General features: G+C 39.9%; 1 protein-coding gene across 1 annotated transcript; it reads right to left on the bottom strand.

Moving 5' to 3' along the window:
- Positions 1 to 719: 719 nt before the first annotated feature.
- On the bottom strand, positions 720 to 2225 carry LOC100350594 (germ cell-less protein-like 2). Its single transcript, XM_002720090.5, has one exon. It carries the CDS (start codon positions 2223 to 2225, stop codon positions 720 to 722), a length of 1506 nt encoding a protein of 501 aa, XP_002720136.2.
- Positions 2226 to 14536: the final 12311 nt, after the last annotated feature.

The raw sequence follows: 14536 nt of genomic DNA, 5'->3' as shown, positions 1-14536 counted from the left end.
GCAATGCCAACATCCCATATCTAAGCAGCAGATTGAGTCCTAGTTGCTCTGCTTCTGATCCAGGTCCCTGCTAGTGTGCCTAGGAAATAATGTTATTTATCTGGGAAAAATATATGAATACACAAATACATGCAGATAAATAACAATACAAATTCTGAAAGTCATATAGAAAATAAGCCATGTGGCAAACTGAAAAAAAAATCACTAAATTATATACTATATAATGTTGTAAAAGCTGGCATTATTTGGTATTATTTAATACCATATATTATGAAGTACACAACAGAATAGTTAATTGCAGGTTTTACCTGATGACTGAAGTCCCTCTTGTTATATTGTCACAATTTAAGGCACATTTACATCGCGGTTTCTTCAATGGAGAGAACCTTTTATTTTGTCTCAACATTAGTTATTATAGAATTGGTCTAACAAGTAAATTTTCTTTCAGTTCCATAGAAGTATAGTGTCATTTCAATTTGGAACATGGCTGTTGATTGCAAATGAAAAACAAAAAATGCTAGCATCATTTACTGCTTGATTTGACAGATATTTCTTGCAGTTATAGTTTGTCTTCATAGATAGAAATAAATAAAAATGGATGGTAAATATTTGTGATGTTAACATATCCTTAATAGCGTGTTCATTGCTCATCTTAATTGTGTTTAAATTAAATAAGCATTTCAAGTTTTCAAAATGCTAGTATATTCATACTGATAAGATTATAAGTTTCCTGTATTTTCTGATGACATAAACAGGAAGTTACAGAAAATATATAAAGGGAAGTTCAGAACAACACTATCCAAATTCATTACCACTTGTTCTTCATCCTTTTCAAAAGTCAGGATTTTATAACCAGTTGTTTTGCTGAAGCTTAGATTCCCACTAGAATCGAAATATGCCAAGGTTAATCTGAAGGCAATATTTCGTATACATTGTGTACAGGCAGAACCCTCACATAGCTGCCTGAAAGTATTTTGTTTGAAAATTATATAATGGCTGGTAAAGATGACGTGTAAAGGAAAGCCGAAGTTGTAACCTGACCACTTCCAGGAGTATCTTCCATCCTTGACAATCCTTTTACCACATCTCATGCTATACCCTTCAAGTTCTGCTTTATTGATGTGTCGAGGCCCAATTTCCCTGCACTGCTGTGCTCGTAGGAAGGAAAGCCATTTTTTTTTGTAAACAGTTGATAACCATTCTGAAGGTATTAGATTATCTCGTTCAATAACTTTTGTGGCTGCCAGGTCACAGATGATATGCTGAAACCTCAATGTTTTAAATACTGGTTGAAATATTATTCCTTCGTTTGTTTCAAGAAAAGTGATGTTATCGACTTGTTCACTATACTTGGAAAGCCAGTTGTTAGCAGTGACTAAAAGGTGTTTCATTGAGCCTTTCCACGCTGGGTTGAAGCGAAGGAACACCCACTCTTTAAGAGTCGTGTATACATCCATTTCTTTTTGCATTACTAGTAAATTGGGAGACGAGATGAGAAGATTCATGAGCTCTATATCAATTTCTTTGTAAAGCTCGACACTTGGCTGTGTCATCAAATTGTGGAGAAGCCATTCAAAACAAGTTTGCTTTACAGAATCTAACCCATATGTTTCTGCTGCTGCATAATAACGACACACAGTTTTCGCACTGATTGTTTCCTTCATGGTCTCATCACATTGCTGAATTAAATCCTCTAATTGAAGCAAGTATGCAACAGCCAGAACTCCTGGAATTTGAAGGGGCTCAATTGAAATATATTCGTCCCTGTATAATGAACCAAGTACAAAATGCAAAGATTGTACATCTATGTTCTGGTCACAAATGTCCAGCTCAATAATATCATTTTGTGATTCTTCCCAACAATCTCTGATTATATTAGCAAAGTAACCTGATTGCTGTAGGAACATTTTGTGTAAACACCATACCTTCCCCAGAGCACGGATTTTAATGTCACTGGTTTCCCCATTCAAAAATAAACGTCGGTAAGCACAGTTGGATATGATCTTAGCTTTCTTCCCATAGCGTGTGTTGGAGACTTCGTGTAGATTGGTTCCCTGGTTTAGAGATCTGTGGGTTTCAGACATTGGACCCAAGGAGGGCCCACTGCCCTGCTTACGCTTGCGACTGCCACAAATATAGCTAGGGCCTGCCTGTTCTTCTGGCGGCTCCGGATCCACTGTTTGCGTTTCTCTCCATTGCAAGATGTGGCTGCTCAGCTGTCCCATAGATAAAGGCTCCCAGCACCCTCGGAAGAATCCCTTGTAGAGAAGTTCTCACGTTAGCATTGCTGTGGCCTACACCATTGCCCAGGCTCTAGTTTCACTGGGATGCTTTGACGCAATGACCAACGTCACACAGGAAGCCCACATTCTTTATTGTCTGCCTCACTCCGCCTACCCTGTAGCCCCGCCCACTGCCACCATCTCTTTGGGTCGAGCCACTCTCTATTCCCTCGAGATTTAAACTTCAGGATTTCCCTCAAAAATAATTTTGATTCAGGGAAGTGACCAACTCAAAGCCTTGTAGATCTGTGATAAAGGTTGTACACATCCACACGCCCACCGCTGGTATCTGAGCGAATCTTCTAAACTGTCAGCAGTATTGAATGTAATAATTTACCAAAAGCTTTTAAACATTTAACAGGTGGACAATAGTGCCACGTTATTTTATTATTCATCTTTGATTACTAGAGGAGGAAACACATTTCACATATATAGATACATGTTTTTAGGTATATATGAATTTTCAAAGGGGATATGTCTTCACATTCTTTGCCCAAATGCAACATTATGTATATTTTCTTATTGGTTGCTAAAAATTATTTATAATATAAAGATATTTAGCCAGTGTCTATCATACACAAAGGGTTGTAAAAATATTTTTTCAACAATTTCATTTATCATTTAAATTTTTATGAGATCAGTTGTTGTAAAGACATAATTTTGAAAAAGTCAAACTAGATCTTCTTAGAACTGTACCTATGAAGTACATGAAATCTCTTAATATTAAAAAATTTAAAAAGATTTTCCAACTACAATTGTTTTTATCTGTGCTTAGAAAGACTTATGTTATCTGAAATTAAATATATTTTAGATTTCCTCAATAAATTTCAGTTTTATTTAATTGTTTTTGAAACCTAAATTATTTTTACCATTTTTATTTTAAAAGCTTTGAATAATACAGAAAAGGGTAAAAGGAGTTCACTGAGCACACATATATTTAAAAACTTTTCCTATTTTGCTATATTCACTTAAAATGTAAATATTATATATATATACATATATATATATACACACATACATACTATTTTTCTCGAGACCAGGAATATTACATCACAAAATATGGGATACTTGCAAAAGAACACAAAATGAGAGACTAAGGGTATATTATTGGCTAAGTGGTATAACACAAGTCGACATTTAAAAATCTATATCTTTTGTGGCCGGCACTGTGGTGTAGTGGGTAAAGCCACTGCCTGCAATGCCGATCATCCCATATGGGTGCCGGTTTGAGTCCTGGCTGCTCCGCTTCTGATCCAGCTCTCTGCTATAGCCTGGGAAAGCAGTAGAATATGGCCCAAGTCCTTGGGCCCCTGTACCCATGTGGGAGACCTGGAAGAAGCTCCTGGTTCCTGGCTCGGATTGGCGCGGCTCTGGCTGTTGCAACCAATTGGGGAGTGAACCAGCAGATGGAAGACCTCATGTTCTCTCTCTGCCTCTCCTTCTCTCTGTGTGTAATTCTGCCTTTCAAATAAATAAAAATAAATCTTTAAAAAAATCTATATCTTTTATGTTTTACTATTTTTTTCATAGAGATTTTTCACTTGCTTGGTTAAATTTATTTCAAGATGTTTTGGGTTTTCTTTTTTGTAGCTTTTACTATTGGAAATGATTGAAGAAGTTCTTTCTTAGCCATGGCATTGTCTGTGTATACAAAGGCTATTGACTTATGTTTGTTAATTTTATATCCTGCAACATTACCAAACTCTTATGAGTTGTAGTATTCTCTTGGTGAAGTCCTTTGGTTCCCCCTATATATAGAGTCATGTCATCTGCAAACAAGGACAGTTTGACTGCCTCTTTTCCAACTTATACCCCTTTGATTTCTTTTTTTTCTTATGACTCTTGCTAAAACATCCAGAATTATATTGAATAGCAATGTTGAAAGTGGACATGCTTGTCTGGATCTGGATCTTAGTAGAAATGATTCCAACATTTCCCTACTCAATATGAAGAAGGCTGTGGGTTTGTTGTATATTGCCTGGATTGTTTTGAGAAAATTTAGTTCTATACCCAATTGTCTTAAGTTTTATTTTTAACCATGGAAGGATGCTGTATTTTATCATCTGTGTTCTCTTCATTTATGGAGATAATCATATGGTGTTTATTCTTCAATTTGTTAATGTGATGTATCACATTTATTGATTTGCATATGTTGAACCATCCTTGCATACCAGGGATAAATTCCACTTGCTCCAGGTCAGTGGTCTTTCTGATGTGTTGTTGGATTTGATTAGGTCAAATTCTGCAGAAGATTTTTGCACCTATATGCAGCAGCAGTATTGATTTTTATAGTTCTCTTTCTTTGTTGTGTCTTTTCCTGGTTTTGGAAGTAAAGAGATGCTGGCCTCATAGAAGGAGTCTTGGAGGAATCCTTCATTTTCTTTTTTTTTAAGATTTATTTTATTTATTTGAAAGACAGAGTTACAGAGAGAGGTAGAGACAGAGAGAGAGGTCTTCCATCCACTGGTTCACTCCCCAGATGGCTGCCAACGGCCGGAGCTGCGCCGATCCGAAGCCAGGAGCCAGGAGCTTCTTCTGGGTCTCCCACGTGGGTGCAGGGGCCCAAGGACCTGGGCCATCTTCTACTGCTTTCCCAGGCCATAGCAGAGAGCTAGATTGGAAGAGGAGCAGCCAGGACTAGAACTGGCACCCATATGGGATGCTGGCGTTTCAGGCCAAGGTGTTAACCCACTGTGCCACAGCGCTGCCCCCCCCCCCATTTTCAATTGTTTTGAATTGTCTGAAAAGAAACAGATTTAGTTCTTTCATGATCTGGTAGAATTTAGCAGTGAAGTCATCTAGTTTTTTTTTTTTAACTTTTATTTAATGAATATAAATTTCCAAAGTACAGCTTATGGATTACAATGGCTTCCCCCCCATAACGTTCCTCCCACCCGCAACCCTCCCCTTTCCTACTCCCTCTCCCCTTCCATTCACATCAAGATTCATTTTCTATTCTCTTTATATACAGAAGATCAGTTTAGCATATATTAAGTAAAGATTTCAACAGTTTGCTCCCACACAGAAACATAAAGTGAAAAATACTGTTTGAGTACTAGTTATAGCATTAAATCTCAATGTACAGCACACTAAGGACAAAGATCCTACATGGAGAGTAAGTGCACAGTGACTCCTGTTGTTGACTTAACAATTGACACTCTTGTTTATGGCATCAGTAATCACCCTAGGCTCTTGTCATGAGCTGCTGCCAAGGCTATGGAAGTCCCCTGAGTTCACTGACTCTGATCATATTTAGACAAGGTCCTAGTCAAATTGGAAGTTCTCTCCTCCCTTCAGAGAAAGGTACCTCCTTCTTTGATGACCTGTTCTTTCCACTGGGATCTCACTCGTGGAGATCTTTCATTTAGTTTTTTTTTTTTTTTTTTTTTTTTTGGCCAGAGTGTCTTGGCTTTCCATGCCTGAAATACTCTCATGGGCTTTTCAGCCGGATCCACATGCCTTAAGGGCTGATTCTGAGGCCAGAGTGCTGTTTAGGACATCTGCCATTCTATGGGTCTGCTGTGTATCTCACTTCCCATGTTGGATCATTCTCTCCCATTTTTATTCTATCAGCTAGTATTTGCAGACACTATTCTTGTTTATGTGATCCCTTTGGCTCTTAGTCCTATCATTATGATCAATTGTGAACAGAAATTGATCACTGGGACTAGTGAGATGGGATTGGTACATGCCACCTCGATGGGATTGAATTGGAATCCCCTGGTATGTTTCTAACTCTACCGTTTGAGGTAAGTCAGCTTGAGCATGTCCCGAATTGCACATCTCTTCCCTCTCTTATTCCCACTCTTATATTTAACAGCGATCACTTTTCAGTTAAGTTTCAGAACTTAAGAATAATTGTTGGCCAGCGCCGCGGCTCACTAGGCTAATCCTCTGCCTAGCGGTGCCGGCACACCAGGTTCTAGTCCCAGTCGGGGCGCCAGTTCTGTCCCGGTGCCCCTCTTCCAGGCCAGCTCTCTGCTATAGCCCAGGAGTGCAGTGGAGGATGGCCCAAGTGCTTGGGCCCTGCACCCCATGGGAGACCAGGATAAGCACCTGGCTCCTGGCTTCGGATCAGCGTGGTGCGCCGGCCACAGTGCGCAGGCCGTGGCCATTGGAGGGTGAACCAACAGCAAAGGAAGACCTTTCCCTCTGTCTCTCTCACTGTCCACTCTGCCTAAAAAAAATTGTGTATTGATTACAGTATTCAACCAAAAGTATTAAGTAGAACAAACAAAAAAAAATACTAAGAGGGATAACATATTAAGTTGCTTATCAACAGTCAGGGTGAGGGCTGATCAAGTCACCGTTTCTCATAGTGTTCATTTCACTTTAACAGGTTTCCTTTTTGGTGCTCAGTTAGTTGTCACCTATCAAGGAGAACAAGTGGTATTTGTCACTTTGGGATTGGCTTATTTCACTCAGCATAATGTTTTCCAAATTCCTAACAGGGATCACTTTTCAGTTAAAATTTAAACACCTAAGAATAATTGTGTGTTAATTACAGAGTTCAACCAATGGTACTAGAACAAAAAAAAATACTAAAATGGATAAAGTATTACATTGTACATCAACCATCAGGACAAGAGCTGATCAAGTCACTGTTTCTCATAGTGTCCATTTCACTTCAACAAGTTTCCCCTTTGGTGCTCAGTTAGTTGTTGCCAATCAGGGAGAACATATGATATTTGTCCCTTTGGGACTGGCTTAATTCACTCAGCATGATGTTTTCCAAATTCCTCCATCTTGTTGCAAATGACCGGGTTTCATTGTTTTTGACTGCTGTATAGTATTTGATAGAGTACATGTCCCATAATTTCTTTATCCAGTCTACTGTTGATGGGCATTTGGGTTGGTTCCAGGTCTTAGCTATTGTGAATTGAGCTGCAATAAACATTAATGTGCAGACAGCATGTTTGTTTGCCAATTTAATTTCCTTTGGGTAAATTCCAAGGAGTGGGATGGCCGGGTTGAATGGTAGGGTTATATTCAGGTTTCTGAGGAATCTCCAGACTGACTTCCATAGTGGTTAGACCAATTTGCATTCCCACCAACAGTGGACAGTTCAGGCCATTAATGTTCAATGTGACTAATGGTAAGTGGTAACTTTGCCCTGCCATTTGCCAAAGATATGTTCTAATATATGCTTTGAATTCCCTGTGATCTTTTGCTGTGAGGTTTCCTTCCTTTACCTTCTTTCATATTGCTGACTGTGTTTCTGTGTTTCTGTGTGCAACACATCTTTAAGCATCTTTTGCAGGGCTGGACGAGTGGCGACAAATTCTTTCAATTTCTGTTTGCCATGAAAAGTCTTTTTTTCACCTTCATTCACAAATGAGAGCTTTGCAGGATATAATATTCTGGGCTGGCAGTTTTTCTCTCTTAGTACCTGGGCTATATCTCGCCATTCCCTCCTAGCTTGTAGGGTTTCTGATGAGAAGTCAGCTGTGAGCCTGATTGGAGATCCTCTGAGAGTAATCTGGCGTTTCTCTCTTGCACATTTTAGGATCTTTTCTTTATGTTTCACTGTGGAGAGTTTAATTACAACGTGTCGTGGTGAGGATCTCTTTTGGTCGTGTTTATTAGGGGTTCTATGAGCTTCCTGTACTAGGATTTCTCTGTCCTTCTCCAAACCTGGGAAATTTTCTGCTAATATCTCACTAAAAAGGCCTTCTAATTCTTTCTCCCTCTCCATGCCTTCAGGAACTCCTAGAACCCGAATGTTGGGTTTTTTAATAGTATCCTGAAGATTCCCGACAATATGTTTTAGATTTCTAATTTCCTCTTCTTTTCTTTGGTCTGACTGTATCCTTTCCTGTTCTCTGTCTTCTAAGTCCGATATTCTCTCTTCTGCTTCACCCATTCTGTTTTTAAGGTTTTCTAGTGTGTTTTTCATTTGATCTATTGAATTCTTCACTTCATTATGATTTCTCGTCACTATCCCAGTTTCCTGTTGCACTAGTTGTTTCATTTCATTTTGATTCCTCCTTAATATTTCATTTTCACGAGAGAGATTTTCTATCTTGTCCATTAAGGATTTCTGTAGTTCAAGAATTTGTTTTTGAGAACTTCTTAATGTTATTACCAATTTTTTGAGATCTGCTTCTTGCATTTCTTCTATCTCATCATCTTCATAATCTTGAATTGGGGTGTCTTTTTCATTTGGGGGCGTCATAGTGACTTCCTTGTTTTTATTACCTCGGTTTTTGCGTTTGTTATTTGGCATATTGGAGATATTTGGTTTCTTCACTGTGGTGCTTTTTCTTGTTATACTATGACTCTAGATTAAGTGGACTGTCTGTTTTTGATGGAGCCTTAGTGGCTTGAGATGGGTGTGGCCTGAGAGCTCTGTTTGGTGTGCCAAAGGTGACACTCCCAGGTTAGGCGTGGTAGATCTCTCTTTCTTTCTTTCTTTCTTTGATTCAAGAGGGAAGTAATTCTGCACAGCTGAACGAAGTTGGAGGTAGTTAGCAGGCAAATGATACACCCACAGGAGCCAGAGATCAGAAGCTCTTTCCCAAGGACCACACAGGGAATCTTCTGCCCTCAGAGTGGGCTCAAATTCTCCTTCAGTCTCCCACTGGGTTGCCAAAGTTTCGGAATGTAGCGTCTCTGGAGAGTACTCACGTGAATTCCATGAGTTCTCTCCCCCACCGTCTCTTTTTTCACAGTCTCAGTTCAGTAGCACCACAAATTCATTAGGTCCTAATCTCCTGTTAATTCACCCCGTCCAGAGTCAGGTTTTTCTGCTAGGCTCAGGGCCGGTGCAGACCTGAGGTCGCTCTGCTTATGACGTATGTCCAAGATGGCGCCTGCTCTTTGTCTTGCTTGCCTTTGAGAGGTGAGCGGAGAGAGAGAAACTCGTGTCTGTATCGGTCACTTTTTTTTTTCCCTCTTCTAGTTAGCCTGGTGAACTTTTCCCCCCGGGGTCGTTCCCTCTAGTCTCCTCTTTCTGCTTGCCTGCCGGTGTCTTGGGCTATTGCGGTTCGGCTCACCTCGCATTCCAGTGCTGATGTGTTGAGTCTGCCGCTGGTGTCCCGAACTGTGGGCTCCCACGCTCTCCACGCAGGTCCACTGTGAATCACTAGTTCCGGAAGAGTTTCTTCTGCTGTTTCTTCCCCTACTCTTCCTTGAACCTGCAGTATCTCCACTTTTATTAAACTGTCTCTCCCCGGACTATCAGTGTGCTCCCTTCCTATTCTGCCATTTTGCCCTGATCATCTAGTTTCAAGACTTGAAGTATGTCTTTCCATTTTTTCCTAACCTGTAGGATTTCTGGTGAGAAATCAGCTTTGAGTCTATTTGGAGATCCTCTGAAAGTAATCTGGCTTTTTTCCCATGCACATTTTAAAATTATTTCGGTATGTTTGTTGAAAGTTTGACTATAATGTGTCATGTTGAGGATCTTTTCTGTTAATGTCTATTAGGGATTGTGTTTGCTTCATGTACTTGGATGTCTCATTCTTTCTCCAAATTAGGGAAGTTTTCTGTAATTATTTCAGTGAATAATCCCTCTAATCCATTCCCTGTTTACATCCCTTCAAGAACTTCTGAGACCTATATGTTGGGTCATTTGATAGTGTCCCATAAATCTCCAAAGCTGTTTTCAATTTCTTTCTCTTTTCTTCCTCCTCCTCCTCTTTCTCCTTTTTTCTTTTTTTTTCTGACTGAGATATATCCAAAGATTTGCCTTCTAGCATGGATATTCTTTCTTTTGCCTCACCAAGTAAGTTGCTAAGGCTTTCCACTGTATTTTTTTATTTGTCATATTTAATTCTTCATTTGTAGTGCTTCAGTTTGTTTTCTCTTCAAAATCTCAATCTCACAGGAAAGTTTTCATCCATGTCATCTATGGATTTCTTTGGTGAATTTGCTTCTCATTGCTTCTGAGTAATCCTATGGTAATTCTTTTGAATTCATTCTCAGATATTTCATCAATATTTTCATCTTCACGTTCTAATATTATAGTGTTTTTTATGTTCCTTTGGGGGGTTATGTTGTCTTCCTCCTTTGCTTATTATATTTCTATGTTTATTTTTAGGCATTTTTGGAAACACTTGGATTTCTCCATTGATGAATTTTGTCATTGAACTATTCCTCTTTGGCTTAGTGGAGTGCCTACCACTTCAGTGAATACCTAGAGGTATGTTCTGTGTGTGGCTAGGGAACAAGTGTGGAGCAAGAATGCAGGGCGACACCAATTTTGTTCATGATACATCTCTATTAGCAGGAGAGTGGCTATGGTTATGTTGGCATAATCACAACCTAACCTCCTCTCTTCCCATGTGAACAATGCCTGGGCTTAACCCATAGTGGGCACAACACTCACTCACATTGGCAAATGAACTGCACAAACGATCTGTACCATCATCAATGAGAGCACAGAACTCTCAACAATTATCCACTCCAAGTGGTCATGCATATCTGATCCTCTGACACCAGTCATGATGATTGTGCAGAAACCCAGCTACTCTCCACTACCTATTGTGCAGTAACAGGATTCCCACAGTCAGCACATGCAAGGTTCCCACAATCACAGGTTGCAGAGGATCCCCTCTCTGCCTCACAAGCCTGTCCCATCCAAAGAGAGAACAGAATCATTTCCAGAGCCAGGATCCTATGGAAGCTCTGCCTTGGCAATTTGAGCCCCATAGTCTATGAAAGGTTGAAGGGATGGCGTCACCTCACAATTCTAAGTTAACCCCCCGGGCCCCTTTCAACCCTTGCAGCCAGACACAAAGTTATTGGATTATGCAGATTTTTCACTCTGTTAACCCTCTCGCCCCAAGTCACATCCTTGAGAGCCACCACAGCCTCTACTTGTGTCAAGATGGTGACTTCTCCCCTCTGGTTGCTGGACACTCTTGTGGGGAATAGGTAGAAAGAAATGTGCTTTCCCTTTGTGGTATTAGGGGGCACCCTGCCCAGCGCTGTTGTTCCAGGCCAGACTAAAAGACAGTGCGATCCACAAAAAGGTTCTCCCTCAGGCAATGAAACCAGTGGCTTAACTGTTATAGTTTCCTCTCACATCACTCTCTGAACTTGGCATACCCTCCAGCCTCCAGCTGTGGGAACTGTGGATGATTTCTTTCATCAACATTTGGTAATTATCAAAGAAGACATCATTCACATCTTTTGTTAAATTTATTCCTCCATATTTAACTTTTTAGTGGAGATTGTGAATGGGATTTCTTTCTGAATTTCTGTTTCTGTGATTTCATCATTAACATATAAAAATAAATAGTTAAAAAATCAAATAAATAAATCTTCTACAAACCTCTACTGTTTATGAGGGAAACTGAAATCTTTTCTTTTTCTTATTGCTTATAGCCCTTGCATACATTCTTGCTGAAATCTTTCTGTTTTCATTTTTTTTTTGACAGGCAGAATGGACAGTGAGAGAGAGAGACAGAGAGAAAGGTCTTCCTTTGCCGTTGGTTCACCCTCCAATGGCCGCCGCTGCAGCGGGCGCACCGCACTGATCCGATGGCAGGAGCCAGGATCCAGGTGCTTTTCCTGGTCTCCCATGGGGTGCAGGGCCCAAGCACCTGGGCCATCCTCCACTGCACTCCCTGGCCATAGCAGAGAGCTGGCCTGGAAGAGGGGCAACCGGGACAGAATCCGGCGCCCCAACCGGGACTAGAACCCTGTGTGCCGGCGCCGCAAGGTGGAGGATTAGCCTATTGAGCCACGGCGCCGGCTTCTGTTTTCATTTTAATTAATTTTCAACAGATTCAGTATGATTTGTAGACATGAGTCTGTGTACATAATGATGTGCCTTTCCTCCCACCTTTGAAATCTCCCTCCCTCCTTCTACCCTTCTACCATTCTTTCTTTTTTGTTTTTGAGATAACAGATTTTAATTTACATTATACTATAAAGTCTTAATACTTCACCAAAAATAGTTTTAATAAGTAAACAGAAAAAAATACCATAGTTTAGTGGGAATATAGAACATGGATATAAAAATAAATGAATGTATAAATGACCATTTCACCCATATACAATTTTTGGTCAATTAGTCGTTCATAATCCCTTACAACGAAATGCAACCAATGACAAGGTAAAATCTGAATATGTCCTATGTGGTTATAAGAAGTTCACTTAGACTTTAAGCCATTTCCTCTCAATAGTTTATGCACAGGAATAATTTTATGCAAATTGCACTGCAAATAATTAAAGATCACATTTTTATAATCTATTAGTTACCACATATCAGGGGATATATATGATAATTGTCTTTCTGGGACTGGCTTATTTCATTACATATAATGTTGTGAAAGAGAGGATTTCATTCCCTTTTATGGCTGAATCATATTCCATAGTATGTACATACATTCCACATTTTCTGAATCCAATCATCAGTTGATGGGAATCTCGACATTTGTCAAAAGAGGATTTTTTTTTGCTTTGTCTTGTGAGACTATATTTAATTGTATTTATTTTTATATTTTATATAAGGAATACAAATTTCATATATACATATATTTTCATATATACATATATTTCATATATACAGGTTCAGGAGCATAGTGGTTCTTACCACCAAACCCTCTTTTCTGCCCACACTACCACCCTTCTTCTTCCTCCCTCTTCTATTCCCATTCTTAAATTTTATAAAGATCTATTTTCAGTTGACTTTATACTCATAAGATTAAACTTTCAGTAAGCAAAGAGTTCAACAAATAGTAAGAAGGAAAAAAAAACTGTTCCTCAACAACAGAGACAAAAAAGGCAGTTGAAATTTTCACATCTCAAAATGTAAATTTCAGTCCTATAGATTAACTTTTAGGTACTTAATTAGCTACCACAGTGCATGGAGAAAATATAGTATTTGTCTTTTGGGGACTAGCTTATTTCACTAAAGATAATGGTTACCACTTGCATCCCTTTTGTTTTGAAAGAGAAGATTTCATTCTCTTTTATGGCTGAATAATATTCCATAGTATGTATTTACTGCATTTTCTTGATCAAGTCTTTGGTCGATTGTCGCTCCCCCTCTTCGTGGAGGAATGACACTAAGCCCTGCCTAGGCTTCATATCCGAGTCATGGCACCATTATGTCGCTCCCCGTCTTCGTGGAGGAACGACACAGGACCCTGCGCTGTTCTTTCGTCTGCTCGGCCCTCCCCGGGTTTGCTGCTGGTTCTTCCTGGGTTGGCTGCTGGTCCTTCCCGGGTTGGCTGCTGGTCCTTCCCGGGTTGGCTACCATCCCTTCCACCTCCGTGGAAGGGCGGTTCCCCCTGCCACATTCCCCACTTCCGCGTGGGAGCGGCTCTCTCGGGGGCTGCACAGGTGTTCCCCTTAGATGTTCCTGGTGCATGCCGTCTCTCTCCTCCTTTATAGTCCTCCTCCGCCAATCCCAACTCGGCTGCCCACACGCCGAGTACGCTGCTCTCCTCCAATCAGGAGCAGGTCCTGCTGCCTATTGGTTGAACTGGAGGCAGCTGTGCAGAAGCCGTCTCTCCCTTCTCAGCACCATATTGTGGGAGAGCAGATGCATAGAATAAGTCTTAATTCCAGTAACTCAGTCCAGTCCGGGTTGCTCCCCACAGTCGATGGGCATATATGTTGAGTCCATATCTTAGCTATGGTGAATTGAGCTGCAATAAACATGGGGGTACAGTTAACTCTTTCATATGATTATTTCATTTCCTTTGGGTAAATTCTCAGGAGTGGGATGGCTGGGTCATACAGTAGATGTATTTTTAGTTTTCTGAGGTATCTCCATACTGTCTTCCACACTAGTTGCACCAACTTACATTCCCACTAGCAGTAGATCAGGGTATCTTTTTCCCCACATCCTCACCAGAATTTGTTGTTTGTTGATTCTGTATGTAAGACATTCTAAATGGAGTGAGGTAAAATCTCATTGTGTTTTTTTTATTTGCATTTCCCTGATGGCTAATTATCCTGAGCATTTTTTCATGAGTCTGTTGGGCATTTGAATTTCCTCTTTTGTGAGGTATGTGTTCACGTCCCTCTTCAGGTTCTCTTTTACTTCCATGTGAATTTTAGCATTGTTTTTTTTCATGATTAGATAGCTGTGTCATTGGTATTTTGTTTGGAATCACATTGAATCTTTAAATTGCTATTTGTAGTATGGACATTTGATGGTATTAATTCATCCAATCCAAGAATGTGGCAGATTTTTCCATTTTTTGTGACTTCTTCTATTTCTTGCTTGAGGGTTTTATACTTTTCATCAAAGAAACCCATAACATCCTTGGTTAAGTTTGTTCCAAGGTATTTAA

Source organism: Oryctolagus cuniculus, chromosome X, assembly GCF_051225735.1.
Source record: "Oryctolagus cuniculus isolate XC-2025 breed Fujian yellow rabbit chromosome X, ASM5122573v1, whole genome shotgun sequence".
Classification (NCBI taxonomy): Eukaryota; Metazoa; Chordata; class Mammalia; order Lagomorpha; family Leporidae; genus Oryctolagus; species Oryctolagus cuniculus.
This window is presented reverse-complemented; position numbering and strand designations above follow the sequence as displayed.

What these genes read in the sequence shown, in the direction of transcription:
- LOC100350594 (XM_002720090.5), bottom strand. Translation starts at nt 2,225, where the DNA reads ATGGGACAGCTGAGCAGCCACATCTTGCAATGGAGAGAAACGCAAACA.